This window comes from Eumetopias jubatus, unplaced genomic scaffold (assembly GCF_037043125.1).
Source record: "Eumetopias jubatus isolate StellerSeaLion01/CBP00866 unplaced genomic scaffold, mEumJub1_p1.0 scaffold_6, whole genome shotgun sequence".
Taxonomy (NCBI): Eukaryota; Metazoa; Chordata; class Mammalia; order Carnivora; family Otariidae; genus Eumetopias; species Eumetopias jubatus.
This window is the reverse complement of record NW_028274812.1, coordinates 44,127,065-44,144,105: the sequence shown is the minus strand read 5'-3', so window position 1 is coordinate 44,144,105 and position 17,041 is coordinate 44,127,065. Positions and strand designations below refer to the sequence as shown.

The following is a 17,041-nucleotide window of genomic DNA, read 5'->3' as shown; positions in this document are numbered from 1 at the left end:
AATGTTGATAATAAATCTATGATGAACTGGATGCCAACACTGATAATAAATCTGGATGCCAACACTGATAATAAATCTATGATGAACTGTCCTGTCTTAATTCAACAAGTCACAAAACATGCATATACAATCACTTCCAGATATCTGTGAAAATGACAGTGATTAGTAAGAAAAAATAAAACCCCAAAATAATCTTAATATAGATAGGTCCTGTACGCTCAAATCTATAGAGAATTCTAATCTTCTGAACTAATTAAATGGAAAAAATTCTAAAAAGTACCTGTTGGACTGCAGTGTTAGATGAGTATTACTTGAGTTTACTAGGAAAATATACCCCCATTTACTAAAAGAATAAGTAAGCAGTCAAAAATAAAAAAGCAAAATTCTGGATTTCAAAAAGAAGCTCAGGAATTTATGGTTTCAGCACAGAAAGTACCCCCCCAAAACTGAAGTTCAGAAAATTATGCAAAGCACTGAAAGTACTTAAATTATAGGTGAGGATTGCTGCTGCCATTGTTAAGGTTTAATTTCCTAGCAAGACATAAAGCAGACCACCAAATGTTTTCCAAAGTCTACTGAGACTGAGGCTTGTTCTGCACAAGAATGCATCTAATATTACATTAATAGGACTCACTACAAAGTGAGGGCCCTTGTGGACGCTGATACAGTACCTTCCACCCAATTGTTGCCTACCATGGTACTGTCTTAGTTGAAGGATTAAGAGTTCCCTGTGGTTTGTCTCTTTCATTCCTCCATTTCAAAAAACAGAATAGGATCTTGAACTTGACAGCTATACTTCCCAATTTCATTTTTTTTGAGCAAATGAGGAAAAGTGGACAACGAAAGACTTTATAAATCCTATAAAGAATAGTATTCTTCTGGGACACCTGAGTGGCTCAGTTGGTTGAGCATCTGCTTTTGGCTCTGGTCATGATCTCAGGGTCCTGGGATCAAGTCCCACATCGGGCTCCCTGCTCAGCGGGGAGCCTGCTTCTCCCTCTGCCTGCCGCTACCCAGCTTGTGCTCTTTCTCTGACAAATAAATAAATAAATAATTAAAAAAAAAAAAGAATAGTATTCTTCCCATTCCTCCAAAAATAATCATAGATCCCACAGTATACAAAATACTGTGTGGGTACTTTTCTGCCTCTTACATGTAACTCATGTAACTCAAGAGACAGGAATATGGCATTTCTACAACCAGATCCCTATCAAAGAACCTTTTGTATTTTCAGTATTCTGATTCTACAGGTTGGGTGATGAATTAACTTTTAAAGTGTCTTTACTCCTCCTGTCCCACACAACTAATCTATACTTTTCCTTTAAAAGGGAAGGTAGGACTAATTTCTATCTCCATCACTGCTGGTGCAAGATACAAGTTCAAAACCTCCCAATACAATCTATTTATGATTATCCTAAAAGAATGCTCTATTATCATCAGATAAAATGAATATAAAGTGAAACTGCTTTTTTGAGGCTTTCCATCAAATATTATCCTATTAAGAGCTTGCCTCTAAGGAATGGAGGAGAGAAAAAGACTGTAGGAGTTGTAAACTCAGAGTATGTTGTTGAGTGAAGAGAAAAGAAGGATGAACACCTGACCACCACGCCATAAACTATGATGTAGTGAAGGTTATAGACAACTCCAAAGAGAGAATTGTGCCATTCCCACACACAGCTCTTCAATTCTCAACATATGACAGGAAGACCCATCTTATATGGATGAATTCTGGCTTAATTATTATCCCCCAGATTTTGGAAGTTCAGTAGAATCAGGACTCAACACATTCCAGAGTTTGAACTGTAAAATAAACTGGGCCCAATAAATTGAGCATACAACTAACATTTCAGCATGTAAAGCAGATTTGTTTTTGGTTTTAGCATAAGATTATAAAGTGGCTATAAATCAGTTTAGAATAACAACATATTTCTAAGTTTGACAAGAAACAACACTATTTTTGGTTATTGCCTTTATACTCAATTTGTTGCCAGGAACAAACTATCCTTTTTCAGTAATGGGTTGGCTGTTGATGCAACATGAGATAATCTTTAAAATATATTCATCATACTTTCGTCAGTAGAGAGTTCATCTCCCTAGGGTGTACCTCTTCATATTTCACAAACACCAAATACCCATCTGTATAAAGCCTCCTTCAGGTTAACGTTGTTAATATTAACAACAATTTATCTAAGCTGTAATCCTCTAAGCCTCATTTCCCTCATCTGTAATAGAGACTTGAGAATAATACTGGAGATTATGTGTTCAACTATCAAATTCTGTCATTCTAACTGGTTAATCTGTCAGTCCCAGCACTACCTTTGATCATTAACAATTTTCTAAAACTATTAAAAGTAAATCATAAGAGCCCCTTGTTCAGCTTCACTGATTTATTCAAATAGTAACAACTATGTACTGAATACTAGAATACAAAATAAATATGTAGAGTTCCTTATACTCATGAACTAGAAATCTACCTGAGGACAAGGACATGCGAATCAAAATTATAGCACAGCCTGATAGCTCTCCTGATATAGGTAACACTAAAGCCCCACTGAAAACCAGCAGAGGTGATAACCAATTTTACCTTAATGCGTAATGGAAAGTTTCATTAGGAAGTGATATTCAAACTGGGCCTTAAGGATCAACTGAAGTTTGCCTGGCAAAGAATCAAAGGTAGAGCGGGGGGGGGTGGGGTGTGGAGGGCAGACATTCCAGGCAGAGCCAGAACAACATGTGCAAAAGACAGAATCAAAAAAGGCAATGAAGTATTTATGGAAAGGTGACATGTTTCATGTGACTGAAGTCCCACTCATCAAAGTGTCAGGGTAGGGAATGACTCTTGCATATATGCTTCATGATGAACAACTAGCCAGCTTCCTCCTCTTCCATGTTTTTTCTCAAAGTAATTTTTAAAATCAGAACTAGTAGACCATTTAAGTCATGAAACTTCATGAAAATTTAAGTTCTAATAGGAATGACCAATGCTTGCTCTTATTCCTTTCTTAACTCTTCTGTTATACATTCTCACATAAACAACTAGTCAAATACATAAAAGAATGAATAATAGGGATCTTCCCCACATTTAACCAATAATATAAATTCATCGTATCTATAATAAGCAAACATAAGCAGAAAAAAACTTAAAGGAGGCATTTTCTTAAAGAACAAAATTAAAAAAGGCTTTATTTCTACAGAATTTTATCTGAGGAATTCAAACAAAAGAAATTAAATAAATACTCTCAAGCTGCCATCTACCACGTAGAAGGGGTCTTATAAATTAACAGCCGCTTGTGTTGGACAATGAAGAATATATGCTATAGACATACGCATGCTAGGGAAACACAGGTTGTTACCAACTCTTTAAGAGAATGAAGTCTGATGTTCTCTCTCCTCACTACAGATCAAAATAGGAAGGAGGCCAGAGTCTCCAGCCGAATGAAAGCCCAGTCTAGTATATAATTCAAACCTAAGAGAGCCAAGCTGAGGTAGCATTTACCACATGGTGTCTCTGTAAACCTAAATGCCTAGTTCTCACTGATCATGCCTGAGAGACATCTTCACTCTCCCATTCTTTCAGTTCTCCCCTCTGCCTCTTCAACTAGCCTCTCTCAGAAATGGAGCTAACCACTTGAGCTGGGCTTTCATGGAATGTGTAAAGATTAGGGAGAAAATGAAATCTGGATGCTGGGATAGGTGGTAATATCTTGACCAACAATGATATATCAACAAATGTTAACACCCTTTATCTCGGGCGCCTGGGTGGCTCAGATGGTTAAGCGTCTGCCTTCGGCTCAGGTCATGATCCCAGGGTCCTGGGATCGAGTCCCGCATCGGGCTCCCTGCTCCTTGGGAGCCTGCTTCTCCCTCTGCTTCTCTCTCTCTCTCTCTCTCATGAATAAATAAATAAAATCTTTAAAAAAAAAAAAAACACCCTTTATCTCCGGGCAATTAATTATGGGCTTTTTTAAAAATTCCATTTCTAATTTTTATTTCAAAATTTATATAGAAATATCCTAATTGACAACAAAATATCCCTAAATCTTAGTAACTATTATCTCTAGATGCTTAATTTACAGTTAATTTCTAATCTCTAATTTTTCTATAATAATGCATTGTTTTATTTTTGTTTCACTCATTAGGCAGAATAACTTACGAAACCTCTGAAAGAAAGCAAATGAAAACCACTGCTCTTGAGTACAGGTCATTTCTAAATAGGAACTGTCTGTGATACACAGTGAGATAATAATTTTTTAAAGACTGATTTTAGAGAGAGGAAGAGAGAATGTGTGCGTGCATGTGCACAGAGGGAGGGGCAGAGGGAGAGAGAAACTTAAGCAGACTCTGTGCTGAGCGTGGAGCCTGATGGGGGGGCTGGATCTTAGGACCCTGAGGATCACGACCTGAGCCGAAACCAAGAGTAGGATGCTTAACAGACTACACCCCTGAGGTGCCCCAAGATAATGGTAATTTTATTACTATGCTTTCTGGGCCTGATAGTCTTCAGTACTTAATATCCTGTCTTGTTAAAATGTTACTCAAAATAGCATATTCTACAAAGCTATAAAATCATAAAAAGGAATGACAAACATTTGAATCTATAGTTCTGGTAAAATACTTCTCATTTAACTTTTATTTTGTACTAAAATCAACATCTGGAAAATAATTTCTTACATGTATTTGTTTTTATGAGATTTTCTCTGAAGTTATTAATACACTAATGTTCACAAGAATTATGCTCACACAGAAATAGTCGTTATGAAACTATGAGAGAACTTTTGTTCAAAGGAATAGTCCAAAATGAGCTGCACCCTAAACCAAACTATATTCTAGTCATTTTGAGAGCAGGAGGCAAAGACTGAAGTTCTTACACTCCAAACACAAGACAAAGAAAGACATCACAGTGATCCTCATGAAAAGACTACAGAGAAATGTATTTGATGTCATAAATACAAATAATATTGAGGAAGATGAATTAATACAAAATTGTGTTTTTTACCTGTTCAGAGAATAGGTTACACACATGATCCTAATCCATTTGCTATTTTTACATTCCAGGCTATCCAAAAGAAGAGAGTGACTGAGCTCACATTTGACTGTCAGCTTTTTACCTTTCTCTTCACCACTTAAAACTTGAGACTTCCTGCTTTTCTGGGGTCATGGAGAAAGTCCAATACCTCACTCGCTCTGCTATAAGAAGAGCTTCAACCATTGAAATGCCTCAACAGGCACGTCAAAATCTCCAGAACCTATTTATAAATTTCTGTCTCATTTTAATATGTCTCTTGTTGATCTGCATCATTGTGATGCTTCTCTGAAGTTCTGCTGCAATCTCCAGTGATGCAACTTGTCACCATCAGCTTAAAATCTGTCATCCCATGACGAAGGGAAAAAAATACTACGTAACAGACCACTTCCTAAGTAGAAGAATTTCTTTGTGAAAAGGTCAAGATTCAGGACAAAACTAATTGTTAGCAAATATATTCATCTGCGGGATCTTGTAAACATGAAAAGAGCTTTATTTTCAAAAATTAACTTCAAAATGACTGTTAAGTGTGCATAATGTAATTTGAATTCAGACACTTACAGAGCTTGTAAGTTTCTGTCCCAAATCTTTTCTGAGGATGAAGTAGGGTTTAGTTTTGAAACTGCACTGCTAACCAGTTCACTTCACATATAAAGCATTAGCTTCACTATCTGGGGTAAATATAATTTACATTGTACTGTAAAAACCTCTGTGATGTTTATTAAATATTTTTCAGGTCTTCACCAAGTACCAAAATAATCATTCAAATGAACAGTCATCATTTGAAATAGCCTACTGTTTCCTCACATCTGTTATCTTTATTATAATTTCAGAACTCTTTGTAGTAACTCACATAACCTACATTTTAAAATAGAAATTGTATTCTTTCTCTGTACTACACTAACATTTTTTTAAAGTTTAAGAGAATCAAGTAAGAAAAAGTAAGGCCATACTCTTACATAAATAAAACTTCTCGTAACTAATTTTTTCAAAGAATTACAGAATGCTAGTATATGAAGGCAAACCATAAATCTGTTCTCTGTAGAAATACTGATTAATTTAACAGCTGACAGTATGATTAGCCATAATTACTAATACAGTAATAGAACAGAGTCTAACCTAACTTAAAGCGCTGTGGTTGATCATCTAGGTACGTAACCTACCACACTATGTCTTTGAAATCATGAAAACTTAAGACTTTAGAATGATTTTATAGATTGTCTTCTATTCTTAACCTCATCCTCAATATAGGCAAGGAGAAGAATTTCAAAAATAATAAAAGGAAAATATGTCCTTTCAAGCATAAAAAAATAAAATTTGGGGCTCCCCAAAATTAATTCTTTGATCACATTTTGACAAGAACTTTTTGTCCTATGGTTTATAACAGGACATAGTTATTTTCCTTAATCTGTCAACCAAATGGTCAATACCTACTTGGTAGGCCATTCTACCATGCTAAATTATAAATCCAGCAAAGTTAATCTACAATTATTTTCTTGCTGAATATATTTTCAACTTCCCCTCTGATCACTTAAAAATATCTTCCAACTCATAATAGAAGTGAAACTTGGTACTGGAAAATACATTCACCAAAATTTGTTAATTTAACTTGATTCAGTTTAGAATTAGGCCTAAAGTGGTTTATACCTATACTGCATAATCCAATAATTTTAACTTCAATTCAAGACCTATTACTAATATAGCAGTTACTAAAAGAGTAGAGGACACATAATTTACTGTATGATTTGCTAAAATGTGGTTACTAAAAGATTTTGAAAAGTCAGTGCTGATCTTGGTTTACAGAACAAGTGCAGCTAACAGATTAGTAAAGGAGACAGTGCTTTAAATTTTTTCTGGGTACCTGACAGGTACTGGAGATGGGGGGGGGACAGTTTTGATTCACTGATATTTGAGGAACAGAGGAAAAAGGATCTCATCAACTGACAGGGAGATTTCAGCAAAGCCTCATCTATGGGTTGGAGATCCCGAATATTAACTAAAAAGCTTATAAATAATAAGCAATACATTCACATCACTGGTCTCAGTAATTACTTGTGAAAAAAGTACCAAGTTCTATAATTTGATGCACTGATGTTAGTAAGTGGGAAACCTGAAATGCTAAATTCTGTTCCTTTCATTGTATTGTTCATTATTACAATATCAACATCAAACTATAAAATGTGAAGTTATGGGGTATTTCCCTAAGTAAAACAGAAATAAGTTTTTTTGTTTTTTCATGCTGACTTTAATAGAAATTAAAACCTTTTTCTTGAGGATTACAGAATATTGTAACTCAGATTATAATATAGAACAAAAACCTATTCTTTAAATGGAATTTATTTATTGTTTATCATGATATGTAAAGAGTAAGATAAAATAAAACAATGTATTTAAAATTTTTAAATACCAAATGTTCTTTCTACTGTAGAATAAATTTTAATCTTAATTTACAGAGTACTAAAAATGAACTAATTTTTAAATGTTCAATGTTGCCATTTATATTTAAGTTGGTTCAAAATGTTTATTTAATGCAAATCACCTATATTAAAAAGAACCTTCTTGAACTCAGTGAAATTGCTCTTTAATACAACTCATGATTGATATGGCCATAAAACATCCTTAGAAGCAGTTTTGCATTTGTAGATTGTTTTCAATGACTTTTCTCAAAAGAAGATCAATTATTTCCTCATACAGACACAAGAGGGCAGACCTACATAAAATAATGAATTTTCTACTATTTAGATTTTATTTCTCCTTTGATTATTTTCTGATCTTCTGGCAAAGTGAGAAAATGCTAAGTTTTAAAAAAAAATTTGCTCTTCTGCTAAGTAACAGCACAACTTTAAGATGTATAAAGTTATATGCTGATATTATGTAGAAAATAAGGTTAAAAAAAGTCACACATTACTAATTTATTAAAGCATGTATACAAAAACCAATTATATGCTTTTTAGCTACTGAGTGAATGTGTCATGTCACATCCTATCTACTTAGAGTGCCATAGGGTTCATATTTTTCAGTTCAGTTATATCTTCTTAAACAGTAAAAAAAATATACAAAAATAAAAATAAGAAAACTGTTTCTTTTCAGGTATGCAATACATAAAACACTCTCATGTTAAAAATAAAACTTTATCATTCTTTTATCATGTTAAACAAAAACCAAGTCATTTAAGTCATTTTATCAAAATTTTATTTACATTTTTGATTTATATAAATTTTTCAGCAAAATATGCTGAAATCATTAGGTGTCAATATTTTGGCTGATCAAGCCCCGTCATGATTTAAATGGGGTTTTTATGATTTAAATGATTTAAATTTTATCTTCCTCTTTTTAAAATGATTGCAACACAGAACTTAGCAACATCCTAAGGAATGTAAGAGAAAAGAAGATAAACTTCATCAATAAACAGACCATTTCTTCACTACTGCCCGAGAGATGCATTGTGAGCTTACAGGAATCCAAGGATACTGCTGTGTGTAGAGGTATACATCTTCCATTCCCTTCCCCTGTTCCCCCATCCCCCAGGAAAGAAAGAAAAGAGGGACATGGTAAGGGATACATTCTTTCCAAAGAGAAGACAAGGCTCTGTTGTTTGTCTTCCTCTTCTGTCATAGTCCTTGTAGGGTCAGAGAGTTTTTGGGGAGGGTGGGAGGAGAGGGGTGACATAGAACAGAGGAAAGACCCAAAGACAGTTTGCACATGGAGGTCTATATTCTAACCATCTGAAGGCATAGATGGCCTCTCTTCATTCACAAAGGAAAATATTTCAGAGTACTACACTACCTGCATTCTAGCTGAGTTAGTAGGAAATCATGGGAATCAAGGAACAGCATGAGCATGACACTGTGAGGCTGACTCAATGATTATTCCTAAGAAGAGCAAAACTTCCACATTACAATATTAACCTTTGGAGGGAGAAAAGCAGGGAAAGAACTGTGCAGATCAAATGAGATAAAACACTTCCGAGAGCTACAAAGTTCTATATAAATCTATGGTGGTGTTAGATTGTGACTCTGCCAATTTCCTTTCCTTGGTTGTAAAAAGAGAGGTTTCTTTTATGGTGAGAGTTTAGGAGTTGTGCTTGAAAATCATACACATATCTCACAATTTATCAGATGGGCTGATCCTTATTATGGCTCTTCCCTTTATGGAAATTAGACTAAAAGGAAGTCAATTCTTTAAAGTCTTTTAAGAAACAACCAAGATGGGGACACCTGGGTGGCTCAATCGGTTAAACGTCTGCCTTCGGCTCGGGTTGTGATCCCAGGGTCCTGGGATCAAGCCCTGCATCGGGCTCCCTGCTCAGCAAAGGGCCTGCTTCTCCCTCTCCCTGCCGCTCTGCCTACTTGTGCTCTTTCTCTGTCAAATAAATAAATAAAATCTTTAAAAAAAAGAAAGAAACAAACAACCAAGATCAGAACTTTTTTTTTTTTAAAGATTTTATTGTTTTGAGAGAGAGAGAATGAGAGACAGAGAGCACAAGAGGGAAGAGGGTCAGAGGGAGAAGCAGGCTCCCCTCTGAGCAGGGAGCCCGATATGGGACTCAATCCCGGGACTCCAGGATCGTGACCGGAGCCAAAGGCAGTCGCTTAACCAACTGAGCCACCCAGGCACCCAAGATCAGAACTTTTATAATAAAGACAGCATTGGAGGCTCCAAGGAGAAAGTATTTAAGAACTGTTTTCTGTAATAGTACAAGAAGGGAATGAGAAGAGAATGGACCATTAAAACTTAGACATGAGGAGTCTTAAGTTTTCTTTACCTGGTTTCATCTTTCCTCCACAACACTTAGGAGCACTACAAAGAGACCATCCCCAATACGGTTCATCAAAAAGTAGGACATCCCAGGGTGTATGCAAATGTCCTCTAGTAGCCTTCTTCCTCTACCATGTACTAGGGAGAAGATTTAAAAATAAGTTTGGCTCTACAGTGCACCTCCAAGCTTCCTATTCTCTTTGCACTGTTCCAAGGTTGGGACAAACTTCAAAGCAGAGCATTTTCTAAGCAGAATGAAAGTAGTAAATTAGTACTTATTCCTTTAAATTCACTCAATTTTCTCAGTTACCTTTCTATCACACCTTCAGGTTGGAATAGTATTACTCAGCACCCCATGGACAACTACAATTCTGTGCAAAAATACCAACTGGAGAAATAATCTGATCCCTGGTCTCATATAATCACAAAGCATTTGAGAACTAAAATAGAATAGTATTTTAAAAATTAGGTTTCTGGGGTGCCTGGGTGGCTCAGTTGGTTAGGCGTCTGCCTTCATTCAGCTCAGGTCATGATCCCAGGGTCCTGGGATTGAGTCCTGCATCAGGCTCCCTGCTCAGCAGGGAGTCTGTTTCTCCTTTTCACTCTCCCTCTACGCTCTCTCTCTCTCTCAGATAAATAAAGTCTTTAAAAAAATAATTATAAAAATTAGGTTTCCTATCTTTCAATCACTTGAACTGAAAAATCAGAAATCTGGCTAAATTGCTCTTTTTTGATTTGTAATTCAAACATCATAATAATGTTTCTTATTGGTTATGTGGTTTTTATACATAATCAAGATTGTTTAGTACTGTGTCCAAACAAGAATAAGGAAGGCACATGGGATGTGTTAAGGATTCCCCTGTAAATGTAGCACATTCAGGTGTGTGTATGTTTTGGGACTCAGATTTGTGAGGTTTCTAGGTAAGTGATCTCCTTATCCTTTAACAGGATATATTCCTTTAATCTTTAATATTTTTTATTAGTAGCAGTAATAAATAGTAATTTTAAGTGTTTTTTTAAAGGGAAATTTTACAATTTCTAATAGAATTAATGAGTTTCAGAAAATTCTGGTAATAAAAAATGGAAGATAGGATTTACAAAAAAATTCTATAGATAATTGCTTTTCCACTTAAAATGAGCTGTGGAAATTATCCCGGAATAGAAAACATTTCCAAATCAAGAAATGTACACATTTACACGTTACTTTAGGGGATACACACCACTTTTATTTACATGTGATATTTTATAAAGTGCTTTCCTCAAACTGATTAAATTTTTTTTAAGATTTAATTTATTTGACAGAGAGAGGGCGAGCACACAAAAAGGGGGAGTGGCAGGCAGAGGGAGAGGGAGAAGCAGCCTCCCCACTGAGCAGGGAGCCCAACGTGGGGGTTGATCCCAGGACCCTGAGATCATGACCTGAGCTGAAGGCAGACGCTTAACCGACTGAGCCACCCAGGCACCCCCTGACTCAACTTAATCTTTTTAAAATAAGTACATCTCTGCTTATAAACCTAAATACATTTCAAACACCACCTGACTTTAGTTCCACCTACTCATTTCATAGATGAAGAAATGAGAAGACATGCAGATGGCCAGCAGACACATGAAAAGGTGCTCAACATCACTATCAGAGAAATGCAAATCAAAACCACAATGAGCTATCACCTCACACCTGTTAGAATGGTCATTAGCAAAAAGACAAGAGATAACAAGTATTGGCAAAGATGTGGAGAAAAGACAACCCTTGTGTATTGTAGATGGGAATGTAAATTGGTGCAGCCACTATGCAAAACAGTATGAGGCGTTCCTCAAAAAATTAAAAATAGTACTACCATAGGATCCAGCAGTTCCCCTTCTGGATATTTATCTGAAAGAAATGAAAACACTAACCCAAAAAGATATATGCACTCCTATGTCCACTGGAGCACTATTTACAATAGTCAGGACATGAAAGCAACCTAAGTGCCCACTGATGAATGAATGAACAAATAAAATGCGGTATATATACAATGGAATATTATTCAGTTGTTACAAAATGAAATCTTGCCATTTGTGACAATATGAATATACCCTGAGGGCATTATAAGTGAAAAAAGTCAAAGACAAATACTGTATCATTTCATTTATATGTAGAATCTTAAAAGAAAGAAAAACATCACAGGGAACTGATGGGTGGTTGCCAGGGGCTGGGGGTGGGCAAAATGGGTGAAGTCAAAAGATACTAACTTCCAAGTTATGAGGATGTACCATACAGCATGATGACCATAGTTGATAATACTGTACCATATATTTGAAAGTTGCTAAGAGACAAAATTTTACAAGTTATAACAAGGAAAAAAAAATTGAAACTGTATGGTGATGGACATTATTAACCAGACCAGACTTAGACTTATTGTGGTGATCATTTCACAAAACATATATATATCAAGTCATTATGTTGTAGAACTGGAACTAATATAATGTTATCTGTTAATTATATATCGATAAAAAAAGAATAGAAAAAGAAACTGAGGCCCAGATAGAAAATCATCCAGGTTCTGAATCTGATAGAAACAGAAACAAAATCCAAGCCCCCATACTCCCAAATTAATGTTCTATTATACCATGCCAGTTCCTTTGTTTCACATTTCTTTAAATTGAATATGTGTTGCTTTATTTTTATGCTCACTTAACAAATGAGAAGGAAAGTAAAGACTAAGTTAGGTACAAGATTTTAAGTTTTTCATGTTAATCAGCCTCAAATATTTTTTAACTTCTGTTTATCAAAACAGTACTTTGCGAGTTTATACCCTTTATGCTTAGTAACTTGCAGGAAAAAGGAAAAGTGAAACAAACTGCGCCTACGGACATGGACACACTGTCCTATATTCGTGTGCTACTGTACTCCTAACATCCACTGGAGGGAAGCAAACACTAGACTTTGAGCCTTACCTGCACTGGTGTTTCATTTTCTTGTCGAAACTCTTCAATTTGCTGCTGTTGCCAAGGAGCTAAACTGTAAGAGTCCTCTGTAGTTCTACTTTCCAAAGGGTTTGTCCGCAACTGCTCCGTAAGCCACATCTGCGTCCTCACAGAAGGCTGAATGGGAACTCCACCTACTGCCTGTTGACCCAGCAATAAATATTTCGGAGGTTCAAAGGCCTCTGCACTTGTCACGATGGGCTTGCTTTCAGGTAAGGCACTGTATGTCATGTCTAAGGTTGGTCTCCTAAGAGTGGAGGAAGAAGCTCTAAAGTCCTCTCTGCTACAGCTCTCGAATTTGTATTTGCAGTCCAGAGTTGATGATCGTTTTTTATTTATTTCCTTGTCCTCTAGCTTAAGCATCTCCATACTATCATGTAAGCAGCTAGGCCCAATTGTTCTTAGTTGCGATGTTAAAACCTTGGCTCTCCCTGTCTTTTCCAAACCACTCCTTGACTCATCAGCATGTACGATGCCACCCTGGCCACAGTTATCCGGGGCAGTGAGTTTGGATAAAGACGACCATTTCCGGAGAGGCCGGAAGTCCTTCATGTCTAGTGAAGAGTCCTGCTCTCCCCTACTATGGTTTCCCAATGTTTGCATGAGGCTCGTACTCCATTTTGAGCCTTCTGATGTCAATGATTCCCTATGTTTGGAAACTGAAGCACTGGAGTTAGACGGCATGACATGGGCAGTAGGAAGAGTAACCAATGATCGACTAGGCTTAAAAGATAATGTGCCACTTGAAGTTGAATGATCTGGAAAGAGAAAAGAATGTCAAATTAGTTATAATTAACAGGAAAAAAAGTCTCCTAATTGCAAAATGCCAAAACAAATATCCGAATATCGTTTCCAAGCACAAGGTTTTCAGAGACACTTCATCAAAATGATGTTATTATGATGTTTATCTGAAACAAACCAAACATATTTTCAAATATTATTTTCTAAAAATGAATAATGGAATATATGCCCATTTACTATCTACTTACAGATAAGTGACTAGAAAACAGGTTTACAGTCACCCTATTTAACCTAATTATTGTTACTTTTTTAAAAAGAAAAATCCATCTCCCCATTGAGAGGTCTTATTCATCATCCAGCACTGAAGCCTCAGAAATAACTCTACTAGAAAATGGGTATTTTTCACAGTCTTTCCTAAACTGTGGAAATCTATGCCATACTCAAACATTTTAGCACCTTCCCAAACTCTATTTCAAATCAGAAATATGGGTAAAGGAGATCCTACAATAATGGAACATAATTAGAAAGCACTCTAGCAATATACTTATGGATACAGAGTAGTTCCTCCATTCCCAGTCTCCCTTAAATGGCATCATCAATGGTACGTTTCCCAAACTAGAACTCCTGTAGTCTACTTAGACTGCTACCTTTCTCTGCAGTCACTAAATCCCCAAGTTGTAAAAGCCCTCACTTCCAAAATGATGACACAGCTATTGCCTTAGGTCAAGCCTTTACATATTATTCTTCTACACACAGTAACAGTTTTAGTAGGCTCCATGGAACCCAAAGCACAAATAAAGACCTCTCTAGTCCATGAACTTACCATCAAGTGACAAATTATCATCAAATGTGTCAAATCAAAATTAAAGATTATAAATTTTCATCAGAGGACACTTCAAAAGGGGATAGCAATTGAAAGTGTGAGGGGAGAAGAGGTGAGTGGTGAAAGGCAACTTTCACAGCTTATTCTATATTTTTCCATACTGTTTGGCTTATACTAGAATATATTTAATACTACTTGTGAGCTTTGATGTTGTCTTAAAGAAATAAAATATTGCAAAAAGAAATGATGAAAAGGCCATAAGAAAATTCAGATGAGAAAGAGCCACATAGACTAATTCAAACAATGAAATTCCAGTAAAGAATTGATTCACTTGGAGATTAAAAAAAAAAAAACTACTGATGGAAGAATACAAGCAAAAGTATTATAGTGAACATTTATTTATCATGCTCAAGCTTCTCATCAGCTTCTGCAGAATCTTTTTATACTCAGAATAATTCCCACATTATAAGTCTAATCTCCCCAAATTAATTTTAGACCTCAGATTCCCAAAATACTCTGCAATTATGGTGTAGACATTCAGAAACACCTGCACAAGATTTCAGTTTGGAAGTGAGTCACATAAGAAAATGGCTCTGTATGGAGCTACCCTTTCTGGCTGGTACAAGCAACAGCAGGGGCATTAGCGTTCCACATTGGCAGCACCAGGGGCAGCCAATCAAGTTCTGGCCCAGAGTAGCAGCAATTGGGCAGCAATGGTATGTGGTGGGGCTGGAAAAGTAACAGTTCTCAAAGGTGATCTGAGGTATACTACCTGTAAGTTTAACCTTAAGCCTGGTTCTCCAACCTTCCCCCAAAATTCTATGAGATACTAAACACTCTTAAATAAATTCTTCATTAAGCTGATTAAGAACACTAACTGATCCAAATATGAAAGCCAGAAGAATGCAATTCCCAAGAAAAAACCAAATTATCCCGTTTATCTGCTGTATGTAGTAAGTATCAAGAAAAGTTGCTCAAAGGAGGAAATTAACATTTAGAAAAGTTAAGTATATTGCTCAAGATCATATAGCAAGTAAGGTCAGCAACTGCAAGCCTGTACTTCACACCACTGGCTGTGCCCTAGGGTGGCGAGGGTGGGACTTAAATCCTGCTCCACACACCCAAACTCCATCAGTCCCGAAACACAGTCTAAAAAGAGAAAAATCGTTCGTTGGTTATGCAAACTCTGCTTCAGAAAAATGTGCTTGATTCTCTCACCCCCTTTCCAACCAGTCTTCCACATCTGAGGTCATACCATATAGAAATTCAAGAAATGACAGTGCTTTGCGTTATGTCATATTGCATGCAAACAGAGTGCCATGGAAATCTGAACCTGAACCATTGGATTCAAAGACTAGTATACTAGATATTGTATCAAGGCAAGCAGACTAAATTTTTTAAACAAAAAAAATTTCCTCAAGGTAATTTTTTTTTTAAAGATTTTATTTATTTGACAGTGAGAGAGACAGCGAAAAGGGAACACAAGCAGGGGGAGTGAGAGAGTGAGAGGGAGAAGCAGGCCTCCCGCTGAGCAGGGAGCCCGATGTGGGGCTCTATCCCAGGACCCTGGGATCATGACCTGAGCCGAAGGCAGACACTTAACGACTGAGCCACCCAGGCGCCCCTCAAGGTAATTCTTGAAAGGTAAAGATGAAACAGAATTATTTAAGTCTTCAAATGCCCCAGTAAGGAAAGAGCCTGGCCTTCATTCATCAAGCATTGTGATACCACTGAAAGTTTCCAAAGGAGTGAACAACATGATCAAAACCATACTTAAAATGATTATTCCAATAACAGTGTTGAGGACAGATTAAAGCAAAATGATTGGCAACAGGAAGATTAACAGATTATTATGATAATCAATAGAAAAAAATCAGGATAAGCTACTGAAGGTCAATTCTAAATAGAAATAGGACACATGTCCCTAAAAATGTATGAAATATCTGTATTATATAGTACTACATCTATTTACCAATATGTAAGTGTGTGTGTGTATCTATACACATTTATGTTACTATTAATAAAGGAGTATTTGTATTAAAATCATTAAGTGTCTTTAACTTTAAAAAATACAAATTTGAAATTTTGTTTTTTAAATTTATAAAACTTTGTAAATAAAGATAAATTATAAAGGTTAAATGTAACAGTTTTAAAATTAGTCTTTTTGGATTCAAATCCTGGCTCAACACTTAGTGGCATGTGTTCAAACATCTTTTTAACCTCCTTGCATCACAGTCCCTTTGTCCATAAAGCAGACAGAACGACAGTGAAGATTAAATGAAAAAACACACATAAAGGACTCAGAAGAATTTCTGGTACAAAGAAAACCATTAGTTATTATTAAACCATTAAAAAAGCTCAGTAAATGTTATTCCATCATATAACAGACAAAAAAACTAAATAGCCATAGGATACAAGGAACTCTAATAAATTTAAAAACAAAACAAAACCTAACAACCCAATTTTAAAACAGGCAAAGGAAATCAGAAAGCAAATCACAAGAAACGCAAATAAAAAATATATGTTTTTTTTTTTTTTTTTTTTAAAGATGTTCAGGGCATGTGGGTGGCTCAGTCTATTAAGTGTCTGCCTTCAGTTTAGGTCATGATCCTGGGGTCGAGAGCCCTGAGTCAGGCTCCCAGCCTGCTCTCCATCTCCCTTTGCCCTTCCTTCCTGCTCATGCTCATGCTCTCTCTTGAAAATAAATAAATAAAATCTTTAAAAAAAAATGT

At 36.0% G+C, this 17,041-nt stretch overlaps 2 protein-coding genes across 2 annotated transcripts in view; one reads left to right on the top strand and one right to left on the bottom strand.

Moving 5' to 3' along the window:
• CEP85L (centrosomal protein 85L) overlaps positions 1-17,041 on the bottom strand; it is a 164,599-nt gene that overhangs the window by 95,573 nt on the left and 51,985 nt on the right. Inside the window, exon 3 of the mRNA XM_028117027.1 lies at positions 12,716-13,503. Coding sequence (XP_027972828.1) covers positions 12,716-13,503 — 788 coding nt within the window. The remainder of the gene's footprint in view (positions 1-12,715; positions 13,504-17,041) is intronic.
• PLN (phospholamban) lies at positions 5,157-5,315 on the top strand. Its single transcript, XM_088024258.1, has one exon. It carries the CDS (start codon positions 5,157-5,159, stop codon positions 5,313-5,315), a length of 159 nt encoding a protein of 52 aa, XP_087880384.1.

What these genes read in the sequence shown, in the direction of transcription:
- PLN (XM_088024258.1), top strand. Translation starts at nt 5,157, where the DNA reads ATGGAGAAAGTCCAATACCTCACTCGCTCTGCTATAAGAAGAGCTTCA.